Raw genomic sequence first — 25,857 nt, 5'->3', positions numbered from 1 at the left:
GTCTGTTGAAATTTTATGCCATCCAGGGGCCACAACACCTCTCCAACATGATCTGAATCAGCCTAGATCTGGGGAGGGGCTTTCTTCCAAGTCTGCTTCTTTGTTGGGTACTATGCCTGAGCTCTAGAGGCAGTAGTTGCTCCCTATATTCTATTCCTGTACTCCTAAGAATTCTCTTTACTTCTTAGTAGTTAATCCCCTATTACTACTTAATAACTCCCTATATTAAAATTTCTGGTCAGGGGTGATGGCTCACCCCTGTAATCCCAGCACTTTGGGAGGATAGCTCGAGTTTAGGAATTTGAGACCAGACTGGGCAACATGGTGAAACTCTGTCTCTATGAAAAATTACAAAAATCTGCTAGACGCGGTGGCTCACACTTGTAATCCCAGCACTTTGGGAGGCCAAGACAGGAGGATCATGAAGTCAAGAGATCAAGACCATCCTGGCCAACATGATGAAATCCTGTCTCTACTAAAAATACAAAAATTAGCTGGGTGTGGTGGCATGCACCTGTAATCCCACCTACTCAGGAGGCTGAGGGAGGAGAATCGCTTGAACCTGCGAGGTGGAGGTTGCAGTGAGCTCAGATCGCACCACTGCACTCCAGCCTGGGCAACAGAGCAAGACTCCATCTCAAAAAAAAAAAAAAACCAAAAAAAAAAAAAACATTAGCTGGGTGTGGTGGCGTGTGCCTGTAGTTTCAGCTACTTGGAAGGCTGAGACGGGAGGATCACTTGAGCCCAGGAGGCAGAGGTTGTAGGGAGCTAAGACTGTGCCACTGCACTACAGCCTGGGCAACAGAGTGAAACCCTGTCTCAAAAAAAATAAAAATAGGCTGGGCATGGTGGCTCATGCCTGCAATCCCAGCACTTTGGGAGGCCGAGATGGGTGGATCACCTGAGGTCAGGAGTTTGAGACCCGCCTGACCAACATGGTGAAACCTCATTTCTACTAAAAATACAAAAAATCAGCCAAGTGTGGTGGTGCATGCCTATAATCCCAGACACTTGGGCAGCTGAGGAGAGCCGCTTGAACATGGGAGGAGGAGGTTGCAGTGAGCCAAGATTGCGTCATTGCACTCTAGCAACAAGAGCTAAAACTCCTTCTCAATAAGTTAATAATAAAAATAAAAATAAAATAAAATTTCTCTGTTCAAATTACTGGTGTGGTTTCTGCTTCCTGATTGGACCTTGACTGATTCATCCCTAAACCAAAACAATCCAAAACAAACTCATCAAACAATAAACCTTGCCAACCACAAAAAATCAAATCCAAGCCCACCACTAAAACATTAAGTATGTATGATTACTCTGCTAACAGAGAGAAACAGCATGGCAGTTACCAAACTTGTTACCTTATTGCTTCTTGAAGCTGACTGTGCATGTGGCTGAATAGTAAGTGAGCTGCTACCACAGAATTACTGTGCATTATCGCATATTTCAAAAGGACGTATTAAATGCATTGTTCCAAGTGTGGGTGGTTATCTAATGCTTTACAAGTCTTTCACGGGAAAAGAAATTTGCTGATTTTTGTCTGCCATAAGAATTAATCTACTTATGAAAAAGCATAGATATAACTGTAATAAGTGACAGATTTTTAAAAAATCACTTTGAACATTCCGGAAAATTCTCAGAAGGTTCATAGAAATTACCAGTAAAGTTAAACTCTAATTTCCGGCTTCAATGTCATTCATTCAATAAATATTTACTGAGTGGCCCTGGGACATAGCAGTAAAGAGGACAGACAATATCCCAGCCTCATGGAATTTACTTTCTATGATGGGGAAAAAACATGTAAACAAACCAATATGTAACATAAATTCAGGTGTTTTCAAGTGTTATAAAGAAAATTAAGGAAAAGGATGTAATGGGTGTGGGTGCTATTTTAGGAGATGATTTAGTGTTCTATATTAAATTTCCTACACATAGCAATAAATGTTATAATAAATATAACCACAGATATATCTTAGGCATACTACTAAGAGGACAGGACTCATGTAGTTCCATAATAAATCAAACTGAATACATTTATGTAAATCGTTAACAAGCTTATATATGGACCAGTGAAACTTACCCTATAGAAAGCACTGGTCAAAGGGAGTAATGCTGCGGCAATGTTATATTCTTCTAAACTTGAACAATCCTTTAAGCAAAAAAAGACAAAAGAGCATTAGAATACTTTTACCAGAAATCACAAAAATATGGGAACTAACATCTGGAATAGACTGTTTACTGTCCTATGGGGTTTTTACCTTTTATTTTTATTTTGCAGAGGACCTGACGGAGGGGTTGTTACTTTTATTCCAAATTGCCATTAAGGCATAGCTAGGTAAGTTTTGGGGGAAAAAACTGTGTGTGAAGCACATTCTTTTTTTTTTTTTTTTTGAGACGGAGTCTTGCTCTGTCGCCCAGGCTGGATGGAGTGCAGTGGTGCGATCTTGGCTCACTGCAGGCTGCGCCTCCCGGGTTCACACCATTCTCCTGCCTCAACCTCCCAAGTAGCTGGGACTACAGGCGCCTGCCACCACACCTAGCTAATTTTTTTTACTTTTAGTAGAGACGGGGTTTCACCACATTAGGCAGGATGGTCTGGATCTCCTGACCTCGTGATCTGCCCACCTCAGCCTCCCAAAGTACTGGGATTACAGGCGTGAGCCACCGTGCCCGGCCCACATTCTTTTGTAAATAATGTAAAAGTACATTTGAGAAACGTATTTTCATACACCATTGCTGAGTAGCCACTTTTACTTTCCTGCTCTACAAAGATTGTGTTAAAAGTTGTGTAACTTACACACATTTTTTTTTGGAGGGGGTTTTAGTATATTTACCAACTGTATTCCATTGAGACTAAGATACAGTTTTTGCACATTTTAACACTTCTGAGATTGGGATCATCTTATAATTGACTGGAGGTATTTTTTTCTCTCTCACTGTTATATAAAAAGGGTTATCTTGCAGGCCGGGTGCGGTGGCTCATGCCTGTAATCCCAGCACTTTGGGAGGCTGAGGTAGGTGGATCGCCTGAGGTCAGGAGTTGGAGACCAGCCTGGTCAACATGGTGAAACCCTGTCTCTACTAAAAATACAAAAATTAGCCAGTCATGGTGGCAGGTGCCTGTAATCCCAGCTACTTGGAAGGCTGAGTCAGGAGAATTGCTTGAACCCGGGAGGCAGAGGTTGTGGTAAGCCAAGATCCCGCCACTGCCTGGATGACAGAGTGAGGCTGTCTCAAAAAAAAAAGGTGGGGGTGGGTGGCGTGGGGGATCTTGCTATTGATCAGACAAGATATATCACTGATTCTAAAACCCATTGAGTGAAATGCTGATGAATAGAAAGTTCAGGAAATCTCAGTGGGAATGTAAAATGGCACAGTGACTGTGTATAGCAATTCCACACACACAAAAAATAAAGAAACATATAATTACTGTATATTACAATTATTCTTCTGGGCATATACCCAAAAGAATGGAAAACAAGAACTCAAACAGGTTTCTGTATACTCATATTCACAGAAGCATTATTCACAATAGGCGAAAGGTAAAAGTGACTCAGGTGTCTGTTGACAGGTAAGTGAATAAACACAAGCGGTGGAGAGAGGTTCCAAGATGGCCGAATAGGAACAGCTCCAGTCTGCAGCTCCCAGTGTGAGTGAGGCAGAAGACGGGTGATTTCTGCATTTCCAACTGAGGTATTGGGTTCATCTCACTAGGGCTTGTCAGACAGGAGGTGCAGCCCATGGAGCAGGGTGGGGCATCGCCTCACCTGGGAAGCACAAGGGGTTGGGGAATTCCCTTTCCTAGCAAAGGGAAGCCATGACAGATGGTACCTGGAAAATCAGGACACTCCCACCCTAATACTGCGCTTTTCCAATGGCCTTAGCAGATGGCACACCAGGAGATTATATCCCGTGCCTGGTTCAGAGGGTCCCACATTCACGGAGCCTCACTCACTGCTAACACAGCAGTCTGAGATCGAACTGCAAGGTGGCAGTGAGGCTGAGGGAGGGGTGTCCACCATCGCTGAGGTTAGAGTAGGTAAACAAAGCCACCAGGAAGCTTGAACTGGTGGACCCCACTGCAGCTCAAAGAGGCCTTCCTGCCTATGTAGACTCCACCTCTGGGGGCAGGGCATAGCTGAACAAAAGGCAGCAGAAACTTCTGCAGACTTAAACGTCCCTGTCTGACCGCTTTGAAGAGAGTAGTGGTTCTCCTAGCATGGAGTTTAAGATCTGAGAACAAGACAGACTGCCTCCTCAAGTGGGTCCCTGACCTGTGAGTAGCCTAACTGGGAGGCACGTCTCAGGAGGGGCCAACTGACACCTCATATAGCCGGGTGCCCCTCTGAGACGAAGCTTCCAGAGGAAGGATCAGAAAGCAACATCTGCCATTCTGCAATATTTGCTGTTCTGCAGCCTCCGCTGATGATACTCAGGCAAACAACGTCTGGAGTTGACCTCCAGCAAACTCCAACAGACCTGTAGCTGAGGATCCTGACTGTTAGAAGGAAAACTAACAAACAGAAAGGACATCCATACCAAAACCCCATCTGTATGTCACCATCAAAGACAAAAGGTAGATAAAACCACAAAGATGGGGAGAAAACAGAGCAGAAAAGTTGAAAATTCTAAAAATCAGAGTGCCTCTATTCCTTCAAAGGAATGCAGCTCCTTGCCAGCAACAGAACAAAGCTGGATGGAGAATGACTTTGATGAGATGAGAGAAGAAGGCTTAAGACGACTGGCAGTAACAAACTTCTCTGAGCTAAAGGAGGATGTTTGAACCCATTGTGAAGAAGCTAAAAACCTTGAAAAAAGATTAGACGAATGGCTAACTAGAATGAACAGTCTACAGAAGTCCTTAAATGACCTGATGGAGTTGAAAACCATGGCATGAGAACTACATGACACATGCACAAGCTTCAGTAGCCAATTTGATCTAGTGGAAGAAAGAGTATCAGTGATTGAAGATCAAATGAATGAAATGAAGCGAGAAGTTTAGAGAAAAAAGAGTTAAAAGAAACGAACAAAGCCTCCAAGAAATATGGGACTAGATGAAAAGACTAAATCTATGTCTGATTGGTGTACTTGAAAGTGATGGGAAGAATGAAACCAAGTTAGAAAATACTCTTCTGGATATTATCCAGGAGAACTTCTGCAACCTAGCAAGGCAGGCCAACATTCAAATTCAGGAAATACAGAGAACACCACAAAGATACTCCTGGAGAAGAGCAACTCCAAGACACGTAATTGTCAGATTCACCAAAGATGAAATGAAGGAAAAAATGTTAAGGACAGCCAGAGAGAAAGGTCGGGTTACCCACAAAAGGAAACCCATCAGACTAACAGCAGATCTCTCGAGAAAAACACTACAAGCCAGAAGAGAGTGGGGGCCAATATTCAACATTCTTAAAGAAAATAATTTTCAACCCAGAATTTCATATCCAGCCAAACTAAGCTTCATAAGTGAAGGAGAAATAAAATCTTTTACAAACAAACAAATGCTGAGAGATTTTGTCACCACTAGGCCTGCCTTACAAGCGCTCCCGAAGGAAGCAATAAACATGGAAAGGAACAACCGGTACCAGTCACTGCAAAAACATACCAAACTGTAAAGACCATCGACGCTAGGAAGAAACTGCATCAACTAACGAGCAAAATAACCAGCTAACATCATAATGACAGGATCAAATTCACACAAAACAATATTAACCTTAAATGTAAATGGGCTAAATGCTCCAATTAAAAGACACAGACTGGCAAATTGGATAGAGTCAAGACCCATGAGTGTACTATATTCAGGAGAGCCATCTCACATGAAGACACACACATAGGCTCAAAATAAAGGGATGGAGGAAGATCTACCAAGCAAATGAAAAGGAAAAAAAAACAACAACAAAAAAAAACAGGGGTTGCAATCCTAGTCTCTGATAAAACAGACTTTAAACACACAAAGATCAAAAGAGACACAGAAGGCCATTACACAATGGTAAAGGGATCAATTCAACAAGAAGAGCTAACTACCCTAAATATAGATGCACCCAACACAGAAGCAGCCAGATTCATAAAGCAAGTTCTTAGAGACCTACAAAAAGACTTAGACTCCCACACAGTAATAATGGGAGACTATAAAACCCCACTTTACACTGTTGGTGGGACTGTAAACTAGTTCAACCATTGTGGAAGACAGTGTGGTGATTCCTCAAGGATCTAGAACTAGAAATACCATTTGACCCAGCCATCCCATTATTGGGCATATACCCAAAGGATTATAAATCATGCTACTACAAAGACACATGCACACATATGTTTACAGTGGCACTATTCACAGTAGCAAAGATTTGGAATCAACCCAAATGTCCATCAATGACAGACTGGATTAAGAAAATGTGACACATATACATGATGGAATACTATGCGGCTATAAAAAAGGATGAGTTTTGTCCTTTGTAGGGATACGGCCGAAGCCAGAAACCATCATTCTGAGCAAACAATCGCAAGGACAGGAAACCAAACACTGCATGTTCTCACTCATAGGTGAGAAGTGAACTATGAGAACACTTGGTCACAGGGTGGGGAACATCACACACTGGGGCTTGTCGTGGTGAGGAGGGAGGTGGGAGGTATAGCATTCGGAGATACCCCAATGTAAATGACGAGTTAACGGGTGCAGCACTCCAACATGGCACGTATATATATGCAACAAACCTGCACATTGTGCACATGTACCCTAGAAATTAAAGTATAATAATTTTAAGAAGTATAAAAAACAAAACAAAACACACAATGTGGTATATAAGCACACATACATAGATGCATGGAATATTCAGCCTTAAAAAGAAATTCTGACACATGCTAGCTACCACAAGGATGAACCTCGAGGACATCATTATGCTAATCTTTTTTTTTTTTTTTTTTTTTTTTTGAGACAGAGTCTCACACTGCCACACAGGGATGGAGTGCAGTGGCATGATCTTGGCTTACTGCAACCTTCGTCTCCCAGGTTCAAGCGATTCTTGTGCTTCAGCCTCCCGAGTAGCTAGGATTATAGGCACATGCCACCACACTTGGCTAATTTTTATATTTTTAGTAGAGACGGGGTTTCATCATGTTGGCCAGGCTGGTCTCAAACTCCTGACCTCAAGTGATCTGCCTGCCTCAGCCTCCCAAAGTACTCGGATTATAGGCATGAGCCACCATGCCCAGCAGACAGATATTTTCATATAGTTATATTAACCAGTTCTTCCTCTATCTGGCAGTGGGGTCCAATGTGGCCAGAATACAAAAAAGTGCCCACAATGGCTGCAAATGTGGCAACTGATTTCCGTAGTGGCTGAAGAATATGATTAAAGCCCTGACCTTAGACAATGTAGCTATCTCCATCAAAACTCCTCATCCATCCATTATTTTATATGTTTGCATGAAATTATTTTAAACTCATAGAGCTGGGACCTTAGACATCAATTATTCCTGTGCAATTCCTCCACTTTCCAGATTAGAGAAAAGAGGCATAGATGTCAGCCACAGAACCACAACTGGAATCTAGATTTATCTACCTATCGGTGTGGTGTTTTTTCCTCTAGACATTGCCTTTTGTACTTGCTTTCCTTTAATTTGTAAGGTAGAAAATACGGATTGTCTGAACTTCCAGCACTAATTTTAGAGTGTGAGGGTGGTGAGAACAGACCTGACCAGGAGAGCAGCAAAAGGCTTAGAGCTGCCTAAGTGCACTAATGCCTGGGACAAGCACTCTAGAAAACAGGAGGAAGAGTCAGAAGGGAAAGTGAGAATACACCACAGATAATCTTTGCCTATTTCAAACTACTGCAGTGGATGGGGAGGTTGTAGAACTGCCCCGAGGAAAAAGGAAGAAACTTTCTTTCAAGAGCTTAGCCTAGAAGTGGCAATCTAGTCTAAAGCCAGTCTTTCTAGCCTGAGTGCGTTTGGTACTAGGATCAGCTAAAAATGTTTTCAATTGAATTTCATGTATTGTCAATTCCGAAAAACAGTTTAGAATCTACTGCATGTTCTATTGCAATGACTACTGAAACAATAATGGATTATAAGGCTGGGCACAGTGGTTCACGCCTGTAATGCCAGCACTTTGGGAGGTTGAGGCAGGTGGATCACCTGAGCTCAGGAGTTCAAGACCAGTCTGGGCAACATGGTGAAACCCTGTCTTTACAAAAAATACAAAAATTAGCTGGGCACAGTAGTCTGTGCCTGTAGTCCCAGCTACTCAGGAGGCTGAGGCAGGAGAATCACTTGAACCTGGGAGTCAGAGGTTGCAATGAACTGAGATGGTGCCATTGCACTCCAGCCTGGGCAACAGAGTGAGATATGTCTTTAAAAAAAAGGATTATAAGATATATCTCAGCAGTAAAAAGTAATTCTCATATGGCTCACATTCTGTGACCCAATTAAAAATAAAAAAGTAAAAGATAGGCTCAAGCTATCTTTTACTTTTTTTATGCTAAAAATAATATTTAACTAGGCCGGGCGCGGTGGCTCAGGCCTGTAATCCCAGCACTTTGGGAGGCCGAGACGGGCGGATCACGAGGTCAGGAGATCGAGACCATCCTGGCTAACACAGTGAAACCCCGTCTCTACTAAAATACAAAAAACTAGCCGGGCGAGGTGGCGGGCGCCTGTAGTCCCAGCTACTCAGGAGGCTGAGGCAGGAGAATGGCGTAAACCCGGGAGGCGGAGCTTGCAGTGAGCTGAGATCTGGCCACTGCACTCCAGCCTGGGCGGCAGAGCGAGACTCCGTCTCAAAAAAAAAAAAAAAAAAAAAATTAACTAATTCATCCTATTGAGTAAATGTTTATTGGAGAAATGAATAAGTGAATAAATAAAGGAATAAATGTAAGGAGAATAATGAGAAAAAGGAGCTAAGGACAGAAACTTGGGAAAGATGTGTATTTATATAAAGGGAGTGAGGAAAATCAAGATGGGGAAGGAGAACTGTTGAGAATGGATCATAGATATTAAGAGGAAATCACCAATAGTGTTACATGCTTTAGAGAAAGTTTAGTAAAATAAACATTTAAAAAAAAAAAAGAGAAACTGATGAAAATAAGAGGTCACTGGTGACTTCTGAAATTATTAGGGAATAGGTGAGTAGAATAAAACAAAAGGCCCTAACTATAAATCTTCAAGGTTGAAAAGGAGAGCAATAAAATAGCCACTTGGGCTGGGTGTGGTGGTTTATGCTTATAATCCGAGTACTTTGGGAAGCCAAGGCAGGCAGATTGCTTGAGCCCTGGAGTTTAAGATCATCCTGGGCAATACAGGGAGACTCTGCTTCTACAAAAAAATTTAAAAAATTAAAAATTGGCCGGGTATGAAGGTCCCAGCTACTCGGGAGGCTGAGATGGGAGGATCGCCTGAGCTTGGGAGTTTGCAGTTGCGGCAAACTATGATCACGCCATGACTCCCCAGCCTGTGTGACACAGACACTATCCAAAAAAAAAAAAAAAAAAGCTTTGTTATTACATCTAAATTTATTGTCTAATGAATCTCGATAGGGCTCAACTAGATGAATGGTGAGATTTTATCCAATCCTTTGATTCTTGAGAATTAGAAGGGCCCCAAGTACACTAAAAGGGAAACTCCAATGGAGGAGAGAGAGGAAAAAGAAAGATCACTAATAGACTAAGGACTCTGAGATATGTCTGGTAGTCAATATGGTCCCCATTTCTAAGGCAGGGTTAGACCCTGAAAACATCATAAAAAGCAAATATCTAGAATTTATATTAAACAGCAAGATCCCTGATGATATCACCAGATATAACACATGAGGGAAAAGAAGCTTGGTTCTGCAAGGAAGACTCAGGACTTCCTATTTTTTTTTTTTTTTTTTTTGAGAGGGAGTCTCGCTCTGTCCACCAGGTTGGAGTGCAGTGGTGTGATCTCGGCTCACTGCAAGCTCCGCCTCCTGGGTTCCCACCATTCTCCTGCCTCAGCCTCCCGAGTAGCTGGGACTACAGGCACCCGCCACCACGCCCGGCTAATTTTTTGTATTTTTAGTAGAGATGGGGTTTCACCGTAGTCTCGATCTCCTGACCTTGTGATCCGCCCACCTCGGCCTCCCAAAGTGCTGGGATTACAGGCGTGAGCCACCACGCCCGGCCCTTAGGACTTCCTATTTTTATGGCGGGGGGGAGGATGAGTGGAGAGAGCTCTTTAAACTATTCTGCAAATACTAGTTCTGTAGAGCACTGATAGCTGTTACTTGGGGGGAATTGGGGAAATGCTGGGTAAACAAAATTAAACAAGGTTTTCCTTTTCTTTCTTCTTCTTTTTTTTTTTTTTGAGACGGAGTCTCGCTCTGTCACTCAGGCTGGAGTGCAGTGGCGCCATCTCAGCTCACTGCAAGCTCCGCCTCCCGGGTTCACACCATTCTCCTGCCTCAGCCTCCCGAGTAGCTGGGACTACAGGCGCACGCCACCACGCCGGGCTAATTTTTTGTATTTTTAGTAGAGACGGGGTTTCACCCTGTTAGCCAGGATGGTCTCGATCTCCTGACCTCGTGAACCGCCTACCTCGGCTTCCCAAAATACTGGGATTACAGGCGTGAGTCACCGCGCCTGGCCTTCTTTTTATAAAAAAAAGGAAAAAACAAAACAAAACAAAAAAACCCCAGGATTTTGCGGGAGTTTAAACTGTGACTCTATGAAGGGAATTTGGCATACAACATCTGTAAACCCAATTTCACTGAGTATTTTAAAAGAAAGCAGTTGTAAAATATATTTTGGAAAATTATTATTTAAGATCATCAAAAATCCTATGATAGAATTCCAATCAAAATGTTAAATGAGTTCTAAATTTCGTTTCAAAGAATCAATGTCAGTATGTTCAATTCTTTGCCTTCTACTTTGAAACTTAACTTCCTCATAAAGCAACCTTTCTCGATTACTGCTCCACCCTGACTCATTCCAGTTACCTGTTCCCCCCTGACTCATTCCAATTACCCGCTACCTGCTCTGCCCTGACTCATTCTCCACCCTGCATAACCATTTTTGCCGCCAAACCACTCACCCTGTCACTCTCTTTAAATTAGCCAATCGGAATTAGTTTAACCTGTGCTGTCTAACTCTAGCCAATAGGGAAACGACGCAGCAGCAGGGGCCACATGCGTCAGGGATAAGAACCCCTTCCCCTCCCTTGTCCAAGTGTGAGCTCACCATTGCTCCATCTGTAAGGGCGCACACTTCTATAGAAGTAACTTGCCTGGCTGAGAATTAAAAAGACAATTTTACACTTGAGTGCTATTTCTTTTGCAGCACCGAAACCTTATTTATAACAAAAAGAATTTAAAATTAAAAAAAAAAAAAATTTCTTAGAGACAGGATCCTGCTCTGTCGCCTAGGCTGTGCAGGGGCACAATCATAGTTTACTGCAGCTTTGAACTCCTGGGCTCAAGGGATCCTCCCACCTCAGCCTTCCAAGTACCTGGCATGCACCACAGCACCCAGCTAATTTTTTATTTTTTTATGTAGAGGCAGAGTTTCACTATGTTGTCCAAGCTGGTCTTGGACTCCTGTGTCCTTCTGTCTCCACCTCTCAAAATGCTGGGATTACAGGCATAAGCCATGACACCCAGCCCAAAAGATCATTTTAAAATTTACTTACAGATTTTTATTTCTTGACTTATGGTTGTTTTCCTAATCTGATAGACAATTTTTCTAAAAATAATTTTCAATGATAGATAAAATATTTTAAAATCTTTAATACAATGCAATAAATTGGCAAGAAAGCAAGGAATATGCAGACCAAAATATAAGTAGAAACTTGGAAAGATAAACAGAGCACTGAAGCTAAATTTTTTTTTTTTTTTTTTTTTTTCTGAGACGGAGTCTCGCTCTGCCGCCCAGGCTGGAGTACAGTGGCCGGATCTCAGCTCACTGCAAGCTCCGCCTCCCGGGTTCATGCCATTCTCCCGCCTCAGCCTCCCGAGTAGCTGGGACTATAGGCGCCCGCCACCGCGCCCGGCTAATTTTTTGTATTTTTAGTAGAGACGGGGTTTCACTGTGGTCTCGATCTCCTGACCTTGTGATCCGCCCGCCTCGGCCTCCCAAAGTGCTGGGATTACAGGCGTGAGCCACCGCGCCCGGCCTAAATTTTAACTTAGGAACTGGTGGTGAGCAAATTTTAGTATTAGTTTTGAACTCAAGGGACTCAAGGGATAGGACAAAAAAACTAGCACTTGCTAAAGGCAGGAAGTCATTTAGGAGAATATAAACCAAAAATGTAATGCTGAGCCCCACAACCAAACGAATAGACCCCTGACCAAAGTGATCCCAGGGAAACCTGAAAAACTGAATTCCTGGCCATAACAGGAAGGGAGGTCGGACACGCCTCATTAGCCCCCTCCCTTTTGGTGTTTAGGTAAAATTACAGATCTGACAAAACAGACTCTTGGTGGCAATAAGATACCATATTATAAACACGACCTAAGGCCATGCCAGGCAGGGGTTAAGTCATACCCTATATAAACCATAAAATCTCATGAAATTTTTTTTTTTTTTTAATTTTTGTATTTTGAGACAGGGTCTCACTCTGGAGGCTGGAGTGCTGTGGTGTAGTTTGCGCTCACTGCAACTGCGACCTCCTGGGCTCAGGTGATCCTCCCACCTCAGCCTCCTGAATAGCTGGGAAAACAGGCATGTGCCACCATGTGCAGGTAATTTTTGTATTTTCTGTAGAGATGGGGTTTCACCATATTGGCCAGGATGGTATCAAACTCCTGAACTCAAGTGATCTTCCCACATTTGGCCTCCCAAAGTGCTGGGATCATAGGCATGAAAACATGTTTTTAAAATTATCCCAGCATAAAGCAGCTTCCTTTCTAACCTGACTCTGATACAGCATCACATGATAGATAGGAGACCCTGAAGGAAATAAAAATATTTTTCTTTGACATATTTTGAAATGGCCCTGCAAAGTCATCTGTTGTGGGGGAAATTTGCATCTGTAGAGAATCTCTATTAATGCAGCCAGGCCTTCCCTTTCTAGGACTTTCTCAGCTGTGGGAGAGATTAGCTGGGAGTCTGACACTTTTATGGTCTAAAAAAGAGACATGTACCATCCATTCTCTCTGAGGGCTACTACCTATGAGGCTTCATCTACATAATAAGAGCTTTGACCTCCACAACCCCGTTATCTTGACTCAAGCATTTCTTTCTACTGACATCAAGTATTTATACAAAGCTTAATTCTTTCAATCAGTAGCCAATCAGAAAATCTTTGAATCCACCTATGACCTGTAAGCCACCACCCCACAAGATATCCCACCTCTTTAGGATGAACCAAGGTATACCTTCCATATATTGATTTATGATTTTACCTACAATTTCTGTCTCCCTAAAATATATAAAATTAAACTGCAACCCGACTGCTGGGCTGTGGTCACTCCTATTGGCTCAGAATAAGTCTCTTTAAAATATTTTACAGATTTGGTTTTTCAGTTAACAAGAATGACAATAATCCTGGGATCTCTAAAGCCACCTATGACACCAGATAGAAAGTCTGAGATGGAAGAAGATAACCGAGCCAAAAAAGAGATAAATATGTAGGTAAATGTAAACACATACTGACTGTATAAAACAATGACAATATTGTCTTTTGATGGCAAAGAAAATTAAGATACAACTAAACTATATACAACCATGGTAGCATACTTTGTAAGGGAGTGGATTGCAGTTAGATTTTGATAAATCTGATAGATTTTGATAGATTTTGATAAATTAAGTAAGCATTTAAGAATGTCTGTATTATCACCAAAGAAACAGAAATAGAGTGGGTTGCAACTTCCAAACTAGTGGAGGAAAAAATGTAATAATAGGAAAATAAAAAAAACTAACAAACCTGAACCCAAGGGAAACAAAAACAAAGTGGAAAAAGAAACTCAGAAAAGGGAAACAATCAGAAAAAGAAAAAAATAAGATGGTAGGAATAAATATGTTAGTGGTGGCAAATATCTGAGTCTCACAGCACCAAATACGTTGCCAGTCAAGGTATCCAAGGTATTACCGATGGTGAATCCGTATGGGTCTGCAGCAACCTTATTTCTTGCCTCCTCAGAAGAAAGAACTGGACTGAGGAGCATAAGGCAGAAAAAGAGACCAAAGCAAGTTTCAGAGCAGGAGTGGAAGTTTATTTTAAAAGGCTTTAGAACAGGAAAGAAATGAAATAACACTTGGAAGAGACCCAAGCCGGCACGTGAAGGTCCAGTGCCATTTTAACCTTGATCCTAGGACTTTATACGCTGGCTCCTTTCCCATGATTCTTCCTGTAGGCTGGACTACTCATAAGTACAGTGCCCTCCTTACACTTGGGAGGTGAGCATGCACAGTGTGTTTAGGAAGTTGTATGCATGCCCATCTGTGGCTTTCTTCCCTTTTTGGGTGGTGTGCCCCTGGAAGGTCATACTCTGCCATTTTGTCTCTTAATGCTCATGCCCAGGAAGTTGCTTTTCCCTGGTGCCTGCATTCAATTAACACTTTAGTGTACCAGGTGTGGACAATCAGGAAATGGCCTGTCCCTGGTGCCAGCTGTCAATTTATCACTTTTAGAGAGGCAATGTGATAACTGCCCAACCATCACCTGACATTCCTAGTGGGTGGGGGACAGCTTTCTCCTGCCCCACTCATGCCTGTCTAACTACTTGTAACAAATACAAATACAATAGCACAAAATGACCAAATGTTCTGGTTAAAAAAAAAAGATTGACACTAAATCTAAAACCAGAATCTAAATATTTGTTGCTTATAAATAACATATATATATAACTTAAGGACACACAAAATTTAAAGGATAAAAAAATATGTACCAAAAGAAGTTGGGGTAGCTACATTAACAATCAGACTATAAAATACTCTTTAAGGCAAAATGCATTACTAGGGATAAAATGAAGCATTACATAATAATAAATAGCTCAATCTACCAGAAAGCTATAACAATTTAAATGTGTATAAACCTAGTAACTTAGCCTCAAAGTATATAAAGCAAAAACAGATGTAAAAGGAAAAATAGATAAAATAGATAAATTTACAATCATGCTAAAATATTTTAATATACCTCTCTCAGTAACTGATAGGTCAAGCAGGTAGAAAAATCAGTCATCATGGCCGGGCGCGGTGGCTCAAGCCTGTAATCCCAGCACTTTGGGAGGCCGAGACGGGCGGATCATGAGTTCAGGAGATGGAGACCATCCTGGCTAACACGGTGAAACCCCGTCTCTACTAAAAAAATACAAAAAAAAACTAGCCGGGCGAGGTGGCGGGCGCCTGTAGTCCCAGCTACTCGGGAGGCTGAGGCAGGAGAATGGCATAAACCCAGGAGGCAGAGCTTGCAGTGAGCTGAGATCTGGCCATTGCACTCCAGCCCGGGCAACAGAGCGAGACTCTGTCTCAAAAAAAAAAAAAAAAAAAAAAGAAAAAAGAAAAATCCATCATCATATAGTAGATTTAAAGAAATACTGCAAAAGTTAGAGCTCATAGATATGTACAGAACACTGTATACAAAAACTTGCTTGCTCTAATGGACACTGCACTCTAACATTGTACCCAGAACTGTTCACATGGATTTAAAAAAATTGACCTCATACTGGTCCATAAAATAAGTATCAGGGCTGGGTATGGTGGGTTATACCTATAATCACAGAACTTTGGGAGGCCGAGGTGAGAGGATCTCTTGAGCTCAGGAGTTCAAGGCCAGCCTGAGTGATGGTAAGAGCTCTTCTACAAATTATTAAAATTAGTTGGGTGTGGTGGCATGTGCCTGTACCCCCCGATACTTGGGAGGCTGAGTTGGGAGAATCACTTGAGCCCAGCTGGTCGAAGCTACAGTGAGACATGATTGCATCACTGCACCCCAGCCTGGGTGACAAAGCAAGACCCTCTCTCAAGAACAAAACAAAACAAAAAACTATCAGTAAATTTCAAAATGTTTTGAATCATACAGATAGAGTTGTCAGCTCACAATGCAATCAAGTTAGAAATCACTAATACATGTAAAATACTTAAAATTGTACCTGGTATATAGTAAGTACTCAATAAATGTTATCACTGAGGCTAGGAAATGCTTAGCATATCACACTCTATTGTGATTATTTACTTGTCTCTTTACTAGACTATAAGCAGTTTAATGGCATTTTTATAGCAGTGAGTAAGAAGCAGTTATCAATATTTATGGTAAGTTGTTAAATGAGTGATGTGCCTTTTTGAATGTCATACAAAGCTGAAAGAACTGTAGAACAAATGATCTTACTAGGTCTTAGATTTCCAGAATTAGCACTGCGCGTAATCAGGATTTTCCTTTGAATAACGATTTTTTCAACAAATATTTATTGAGTATCTACTATGTGTCCTAATGAACTCAGGAATCTCTTTATCCCAAGAGGGAATAGGGATGACAAATAAGAACACACTTTAAAGGAATGAGATAAATTCATGGCTGAATAAGATACATCCTTAAATTAGAGGGACAATGATATTCTTTCATGATGTCTCTGTGGGGACTTTTGTTGGAGCCCAGTTACTGGTTAGGCAGATTTTTAAGTTAGAACAAGTAATCTTTTGTTTTAAATTCAAGAACATGAGTTTTACACATAAAAAGAGTGACTGAGTAGCATCTTCCCCTCAGTCAAACCTCTGGAAATGAATGTGTGTGAGAAAGGAAAGGGAGAAAAGAAATATGAGTCAGTGGGAACTTCCTTCAAAGAGAATATTAGAATAAACTGAAATATTACTTTGAAGGCAGTCATTACCTTGGAGTCATGTTTAGGTTTTTATTTTAGAATACAGTCAGGGCATGTAGGAAAACACCGCACCTTTTTCCTATGTGGTATCACTGCAAGGTCTCCATCCTCTCCATGGATTTTATATAATAATTCCAGAATGCGGCAAAAAGTATGAATCATCTTTTTCTTCCTGACTTATTCCTCACCCCCTTAGGACACTGCTATGCACAAGAATGTCATCTGTGTCCCAGCACATCTGAATTTCTTTAACAGAAATGCCTTACATGTTTCTGAAGACTGTCATGAGGCCCAAGGCAATAAAGTTCAACTGACTTGAGCTGTAATCTTCTCCCAAGGAAATGGTTGGGATGCCAAGATGCCTTTTGACTTTGATTTCACAGAAGGGCTTCATTTGTAATGACACTGTCCAAACTTTAAATGACAACAGCTGTGATATGAAGCCCTACACACTCATTTATAATAATTTTCCACAAATTAAAAAAATTAAACAATGGGGAATTTCAATCCATGACCAATTAGCAGAGAACAGGCAATCATAAAACATTTAGACTAGTAGGCACTATTTATTATCTTACAAAATGTTTACACATTGTAGTGCATATCTCAAACCTGTGTGCTGGTCAAATGCTGATTGCAAAATATAAATAAAAAATTCTTTGCAAATCACGTTAGAGACATTCTAAGTTAATTAGGTTGAAAGAGGGAAAAATTTTACAATAATAAGTCTACAACTATTGACACAGCAACAGCATTCCAGAATTGTGCAGTTATCTGTTGGGGAATCAGTCCATAAATACACAATCTGAAGTCCCCTGTGCTTTGGTCAAATAATAGCATTATAGTAATAAACATACCAAGCATTTTATAAACTTGCAAGGTCTTGAATACTGACATACGTTTTATTCTGAACTTTGCTTTGTAATTTACCTTTAATTTTCCTACTACAATTGAAGAGTGAGCCCTGCAATCTTAATTTCCCATTATCCTCAATTACTTCATACTTTTAACCTAGATACCTTTGAACTGTTGTGGCCAACATTCCAGTTTGATAAAACTCTGGAATCTCTAAAAAAATGTTATATTTAAACATTAAAGAAAAAACTAGATGGAAAGGAACAGTGTGTTACAGAACTGACTTTCCTTTAGAGTTTAGATTAGACATAGCTTAGAAAAAAGTTTTTTTGAATTGCCCAAAACATTGAAAACATTTGCATCTTCCATATAAGGGCAAAAATTAAAAACACAAACTCCTCTTTGTATCATATTACTCTCCTATTCAAAAATTCAGCTATTTTCTGACCATTTTAGAATAATGACCAAACTCTTCTGCCAGGCGTATTAGTCCTCCTCGGTACGGATCCACCTCTATACCCATATGACCATATGGGCCCCTGTCACAAGCTGCTGCTTTAGTCAACCTATTTTATTTATCACCTTCTATTCCACATCATACTTATTCCTACCATATCTAATATGGTTGAAGAAGCCCATCCATGCTTTTGAGATAGAAAGCCCCTAAGGGAAAAATTCTAAACATACATGCATGTGACCACCCCCCAGGCTTACACAAACAACTTATCTAGAAAACCCCTAGCCGTTTGAGGTTGCAACATACATGCATGTGACCAACCCCTGGGCTTACACAAACAACTTATCTGGAAAACCCCCAGCCGTTTGAGGTTGCGAAAAAGGCGGGAACCAGCCAGAAACTGCCAAATGTTCAACTTTAAATGTTAACCAATAATAAGCTTGTAACTACTGTTTCTCTGTGACTTGTTTGTACCTCGCTATAAAAGAAACCCTAAAACAGCAGCCGGGGCCTCTCTCTTTACCTGCCATTGTATAAAGCGGAGAGGTCCGGGTTCGAACTCGTAATAAGGCGACCCCGGCTATTTAGCTTTGACTCTGGACTCTGGTGGTCACTTACTGGGGTCTCGCGACTTTGGGCACAACATTTGGGGGCTCGTCCGGGATTCCCCTAAGCCCACCAGACCCCAGGTCAACGGGTTGTTGCTGTGAGAAGATTCGGTAAGTCGGCCGGCTTGAGTCTCTGTGTTGTCTGTAGTCTCTGTGTCGTCTGGAAAAATCCTGCGGGGTCTGTATCGGTGGTTGGCATAGTCTTGGCGGACGCGCTATAAGACAGCCACCAGGGGCCGGTGGGAGATGTCCCCTGGCACCCGTCTGGGGCTCTGTATTTATTAGCCCATCTGGTTCTGATTGGGAGCTAAACCCGAGACGCACTGGCGACTATTGTTATGTTAATTACTTAACTTACTTTCATTTTTCAGGACCTACTTGGCAAGGAAAAAAAAAAAAAGAGTACAATACTTCTGGTTTTACTCTTTTCTCTATCTCTCTTTTCTCTATCTCTAGGATTCTACTACCATGGGTAATAGCCAGAGTACTCCACTCTCCATTCTTATAAATAACTTTAAAGATGTTAAGGCAAGGGGCCATGACCTTAGCATAGAACTCAGAAAAGGGAAACTGGTAACTTTCTGCCGCTCGGAATGGCCCACCTTCGGTGTAGGGTGGCCAGCTGAGGGGACCTTCTGTCTCCCCATTATCATGAAGGTAAAATCAAAAATTTTCCTGCTGGGCGGTCAGGACATCCTGATCAGATCCCTTACATCCTGGTGTGGCAAGACCTTGTGGAAAACCCACCCCCTTGGCTAACTCCTTTTGTGCTTATGCCAGAGCCATGTAGGGCTCTGGTCGTACAGTCGACAGAACACCCCCGTAGGCCAAAAACACCGTCCGCTCCCCCACCCTCTGTGTTAGAAGACAGTCAGGATCCCCTGCTTTTAGAACCCCTGCCTTATCATCCCCCTCCTGGCCCTCAGCCCCCAGCCCCCCCAGGGGACCTCGAAGAGCGGGAAGCAGCAGCTGCTGCTGCAGCTGGGGCCGTCGAAAGTGAAAGTAACTCTGGGGGGCTGGCGGGGTGGACGCGCTCAACGGGAAATAAGCTCGCGACCCCCTGATTCCACTGTGGCTCTCCCCCTGAGGGAAATAGGACCCCCCGATGACATGGGCAACCCTAGACTCCAGTACTGGCCATTCTCCACTAGTGACCTGTACAACTGGAAAACCCAGAATGCTCGGTTTTCTGATAACCCTAAAGATTTAACAGCTTTTTTAGACAGTGTTATGTTTACCCATCAACCAACCTGGGATGATTGTCAACAACTCCTCAGAATTTTGTTCACAACAGAGGAACGAGAAAGAATACAGGTAGAGGCCAGAAAACTGGTTCCGGGAGATGATGGCCAACCTACCGCCAACTCTGACCTCATTAATGCTGCCTTTCCCTTGACCAGACCTGCATGGGACTACAACACGGCAGAAGGTAGGGGAAGGCTACTCGTTTATCGCCAGACTCTAATGGCGGGTCTCCGGGCTGCCGCTCGTAAGCCCACCAATTTGGCCAAGGTATATTCCGTGTTACAGGGAAAAACAGAAAGCCCAGCTACCTATCTAGAAAGATTGATGGAAGCCTTTAGACAGTTTACCCCCATGGACCCGGAGGCACTCGAAAACCAGGCAGCTGTTGTCATGTCTTTTGTAAATCAGGCAGCTCTGGACATCAAAAAGAAACTCCAAAAATTAGAAGATCTAGAGGGAAAACAAGTCCAGGACCTCCTCCGAATCGCCCAAAAAGTATACAATAATAGAGATCTCCCAGAAGAGAGACAGATTAGGGCCACTGAAAAAATGACCAAAGTCTTAGCCACAGTAATTCAGAAAGAACAGTTACAGTCAGAGGGCGCCCAACCCAAGCGTACTCCTAGACACAACTTAAAGAAAGATCAATGTGCATACTGCAAGGAAACGGGTCACTGGGTAAAAGATTGCCCCAAGAGAAAACAGCGCCAACTGGGGCAAGAACAATGGCAGCCCAAGGCCTCATCAATATTAGTAACCCAAGATAACCAGGGAAGACGGGGTGCGGACCCCCTCTCCGAACCTAGGGTAACTCTACAAGTGGAGGGGTCCCCGGTTCAGTTTCTGGTCAATACCGGGGCACAGCATTCAGTCTTGGTCAAGCCTTACGGGAAATTATCTAATAACTTATCCTGGGTACAAGGGGCCACAGGAGTTAAAAGATACCCTTGGACAACTTAAAGAACTGTAAATCTGGGAACGGGAGAGGTAACCCACTCCTTCCTGGTTATTCTCGAGAGCCCTTGTCCTCTATTAGGGAGAGATCTGCTGACAAAAATGGGAGCCCAAATCCATTTCCAACCGGGGGCCCCCAAAGTAACCGATTCTCAAGACAAGCCAATATCTGTCCTCACAATTGCCCTAGAAAATGAGTATAGACTCCATCAGGAACCGGCACCTCCTGACCAGAATATCGGCCCCTGGCTACAGCGCTTCCCAGAGGCCTGGGCAGAAACAGGAGGTTTGGGACTGGCAAAACACCGTCCTGCCATATTTGTTGAAGTTAAACCTGGGACGGATCCTGTTCAGGTACGGCAGTACCCGATGCCCCTAGAAGCCAGAGAAGGTATTACACCACACATCTGCCGGCTCCTAGGTCAGGGAGTTCTACGCGCCTGCCACTCAGCATGGAACACCCCGTTGCTGCCGGTATGCAAACCTAACAGTAAAGATTATAGGCCAGTACAAGACCTAAGAGAAGTCAACAAAAAAGTCATGGACATTCACCCCACTGTGCCAAACCCATACACCCTCTTAAGCACCTTAAGCCCTGAAAAACAGTGGTACACCATCCTGGATTTAAAAGATGCCTTTTTCAGCCTGCCTTTAGCCCCTAAGAGTCAGGAACTTTTTGCATTCGAATGGACAGATCCCGAGAGGGGCATAAATGGCTAGCTAACGTGGACCAGGCTACCACAGGGATTCAAAAACTCCCCAACTCTGTTAGACGAGGCCCTCCATGAAGATCTGGGTGAGTACCGGCGACAGCACCCTGAGATCACTCTTTTACAGTATGTTGATGATCTTTTAATAGCAGCTGAATCCCCAGAGGCCTGCCTACAAGGAACCGAAAGCCTCCTAAAGGCTTTGGGAGATCTAGGCTACCGAGCCTCGGCAAAGAAGGCTCAGATCTGCAAATCAGAGGTAACCTACCTAGGATACCTGTTAAAAGGGGGGCAATGCTGGTTGACGGATGCCCGAAAAAAGACTGTTCTACGTATCCCTAGACCTCAATCAACACGACAAGTAAGAGAGTTCTTGGGGTCGGCAAGGTTCTGTAGACTCTGGATACCGGGCTTTGCTGAATTGGCTAAACCACTATACCAGGCAACAAAAGAGCAGCAGCCCTTTAATTGGACAGAAGAGGCTGAGCTGGCTTTCCAACAAATCAAAACTGCTCTGCTATCAGCCCCTGCGTTGGGACTCCCTGATGTCTCCAAGCCATTCCACCTATACGTGGATGAAAGCCGGGGTGTCGCCAAAGCAGTATTGACTCAGTATTTAGGTCCTTGGTGGAGACCGGTTGCATATTTGTCGAAGAAACTGGACTCAGTGGCTGCTGGGTGGCCTCCTTGCCTCCGGGTAATCGCGGCCACTGCCGTAATGGTCCAAGATGCTGATAAACTGACCATGGGCCAAGAATTGCAGGTCACTACCCCAACATGCCATTGAAGGCGTGCTCAGACAGCCACCTGATCGGTGGCTTAGCAATGCCCGGCTCACCCACTACCAGGGACTGCTACTAAACCCCCTCAGAATAACTTTCATGCCCCCAACGGCCCTAAACCCCGCGTCTCTACTGCCAAATCTGGACTTGGAGAGCCCACTCCACGACTGCTCCGAGATATTGGCCCAGGTACACGGAGTCAGAGAAGACCTACAGGACCGGCCACTGCCAGATGCTGACCTCGTCTGGTTCACCGATGGAAGCAGTTTCGTCCACCAAGGACAAAGGTACGCGGGAGCGGCGGTAACCTCAGAAACCAAAGTCATTTGGGCAGAACCCTTGCCCCCGGGAACGTCGGCCCAAGAGGCTGAACTGGTGGCATTGACTCAGGCCTTAAAATTGGGGAAAGACCAAAATCTAACGGTATATACTGACAGCCGATATGCCTTTGCCACCGCTCACATACATGGAGCAATATATAGGGAAAGAGGGCTCCTCACAGCAGAAGGAAAATACATTAAAAACAAAAAAGAAATCCTGGCCTTATTAGCTGCCCTCTGGGAACCCAGAAAATTGGCGATTGTCCACTGTCCAGGACACCAAAGAATAACTGACATGGTCTCCTGGGGAAATAACCTGGCTGATCAGACTGCTAAAAATGTGGCTCAAACCCCTTCACAGCTCCTAGCCCTTCAGTTGCCTGACCTGGGGGCCCCCAGAGTTACCCTCTAACCCGGAGTACTCGGAGAGTGACCTCCAGTGGATAAACGAGCTCCCTATGGCTCAGATCCATGACAAGTGGTGGAAAGACTGTAAAAACAACATTATTCTCCCAGACAAATTAGGACAACGGGTACTAGAATGAATCCATCATAGTACCCATTTAGGCTCAAGGCGAATATTGGACTTAATAAGACACTCAAAACTAAAAATCAGAGATGCTTCTAAAAAAGTTGAACAAGTGACTAAAAATTGTGTAGTATGCCAACTCAATAATGCAGGAAACCAACCCCAAACCACTGGAAAAAGACAAAGAGGAAACAGACCTGGGGCTTATTGGGAAATTGACTTCACTGAAATAAAACCAGGAAAATATGGATACAAATACCTACTAGTTTTTGTAGATACTTTTTCAGGATGGACAGAAGCCTTCCCAACCAAAAAGGAAACTGCCCAAGTCGTAGCCAAGAAAATCCTAGAAGAAATCTTGCCCAGGTATGGCTTCCCAGCTATGATAGGGTCGGACAACGGGCCGGCCTTCATCGCCAAGGTAAGTCAGGGTCTGGCTTCCATTCTCGGGGCAAATTGGAAATTACATTGTGCATATCGCCCCCAAAGCTCAGGACAGGTAGAAAGAATGAACAGAACATTAAAGGAGACCCTAACTAAATTGACCATGGAGACTGGCGCTAACTGGGTAGTCCTTCTCCCCTACTCCCTGTTCAGGGCAAGAAACTCCCCTTACAGATTAGGTCTCACCCCTTATGAAATAATGTATGGCAGACCTCCCCCTATTGTCCCTAACCTAAAAGACAATCTCATCAAATCTGATGTCGATGATGGTGTGGAACTCTTATTTTCCCTACAAGCCATACAGAAAATTCATGAAGAAATCTGGCCTAGACTAAGAGAACTATACAAAACAGGACCTCCACCCGTTCCACACCAGATCTGGCCAGGAGACTGGGTTCTCGTCAAGCGACACCGACAAGAAACCTTAGAACCAAGGTGGAAAGGGCCGTTCCAGGTGATCCTAACCACGCCAACAGCACTCAAGGTAGAAGGAATCGCTGCCTGGATCCACTACACCCACGCCAAGCCAGTGGACCCCCTCTCAGACTTCGTCGGGCCCTCCACAGAGAAAACCGCAGCCTGGACAATTGACCGGACTAAAGACAATCCTTTAAAACTCATCCTGCGCCGTCAACAACCGTAATTATAGTGTCCATCTCCTTTGTGACGCTCTTGCTTTTGCGGGCCTTCAGCTGGAAAATCCAAGCACAGCAGGCTTCATCCCCGTTTGCCTGGCGTTTTTTCCTGACAGAGAATTGGACCAACTACGCTCAGATACAGGTACAAGGCCATCTTCTGGCCACAGCTGATTGCCCCTCTCAAGGCTGTAGCTCTCCTATCTATGTTAATTTTACTGATTTCCAGGCACAAGCGGGAAAAGTCACCCCAGCTATTTGCTTTCTCTTTGACCAACAAATCCCCTATTGTAAAAACACATGGGTTGAACAAAGCGTAAAACACATGGGTTGAATAAAGCGTCGGTTGCCCCTATAGCTCACGTAAAATCCACACTGTCAAGACTCTCACGGCCTCAGAAACCCTCTCGAGCCAAGTGTGGAATTCCCATAATTTTTTAAAAACTGCCACAGGCTACACATGGGTTATCTGGGATCCCTGGGACTCCCGTTGGACCTCCCAACAGAAGGGGGCCATGTACATGACATCTGGGACAAAGTGGCCTAGCAGCCGCCTCTATCTATGGCGCTCACCTGTTCAGATCCAAACCACCCTCCACGCTAACATTCAGAAACAGGAAACAGAACTAAACAAACAACTCTCCACTTTAACCTCCTCCTGCCCTTTCTCCTGGTTATCTCTGCTGAGGGAGGGGTTACTTCTCACGAACGCCACCGGTCTGGGAAACCTCTCTGCATGTTTCTTTTGCGCTACCCTAGGACAGCCACCCCTGACGGCTGTCCCACTCCCAGCCCCCTTCAATAATTCCCTAACAACTTCCAGCCAAGGATCCTCCCCCATCTCAGGTGTTCTTAAACCCCGAACAAACACAGGTTTTATTTTGCTATTCAAACGCTAGCACCTCCCTTTGCAACATAACCTCTCCTCCCAACTCCACTCTGTACGCCCCTCATGGCTCATTCTTCTGGTGTAATGGAACTCTATATAAAAATCTCACTGTTCAGGCCACTAAGAGCCTCCTATGTCTCCCTGTTACAATAGTTCCCCAACTAACCCTGCGAACCCCTGCTGAATATCTAGAAGGAGACTATGTGCCTTCCTTCAGGACAAAAAGGGCTGTATTTCTTCCCTTAGTAGCCGGTGTCTCACTCACCACATCCGTAATAGCGGCAGGGTTAGCAGGAGGAGCCCTAGGCCACGCTCTCGTTACTACCGCTAAGCTCTCCCAACAATTCTCCATAGCAATGGAAGCTTCAGCTGAATCCCTAGCCTCATTACAAAGGCAACTGACCTCCCTCGCCCAAGTTACTTTGCAAAATCGGCGCGCCCTAGACCTGCTTACTGCCGAAAAAGGGGGAACTTGCCTTTTTCTCAAAGAAGACTGCTGTTTTTACATAAATGAATCTGGGTTAGTAGAGACGCGGGTCCAACAGCTACACAAACTCAGCCTAGAACTACGAAAACAAAAATTCAATTCCGCAGCTGATAGTTGGTGGAGCTCCTCCATGTACTCCTTCTTAATGCCCCTAGCAGGACCATTGCTAAGCCTACTCCTCCT

At 43.6% G+C, this 25,857-nt stretch overlaps 1 protein-coding gene across 4 annotated transcripts in view; it reads right to left on the bottom strand.

Annotated features, from left to right (window-relative positions):
- The window catches only part of SBF2 (SET binding factor 2), a 547,644-nt gene that overhangs the window by 124,517 nt on the left and 397,270 nt on the right, over window positions 1–25,857 (bottom strand). For all 4 annotated transcript variants that reach the window (XM_033206047.1, XM_033206049.1, XM_033206048.1 and 1 more), the window contains one exon: window positions 2,078–2,146. In XM_033206047.1, coding sequence (XP_033061938.1) covers window positions 2,078–2,146 — 69 coding nt within the window. The remainder of the gene's footprint in view (window positions 1–2,077; window positions 2,147–25,857) is intronic.

Source organism: Trachypithecus francoisi, unplaced genomic scaffold, assembly GCF_009764315.1.
Source record: "Trachypithecus francoisi isolate TF-2019V2 unplaced genomic scaffold, Tfra_2.0 Lachesis_group8, whole genome shotgun sequence".
NCBI lineage: Eukaryota > Metazoa > Chordata > Mammalia > Primates > Cercopithecidae > Trachypithecus > Trachypithecus francoisi.
Note: the sequence above shows the minus strand (reverse complement) of the source record. Positions and strands in the feature narration are given on the sequence as shown.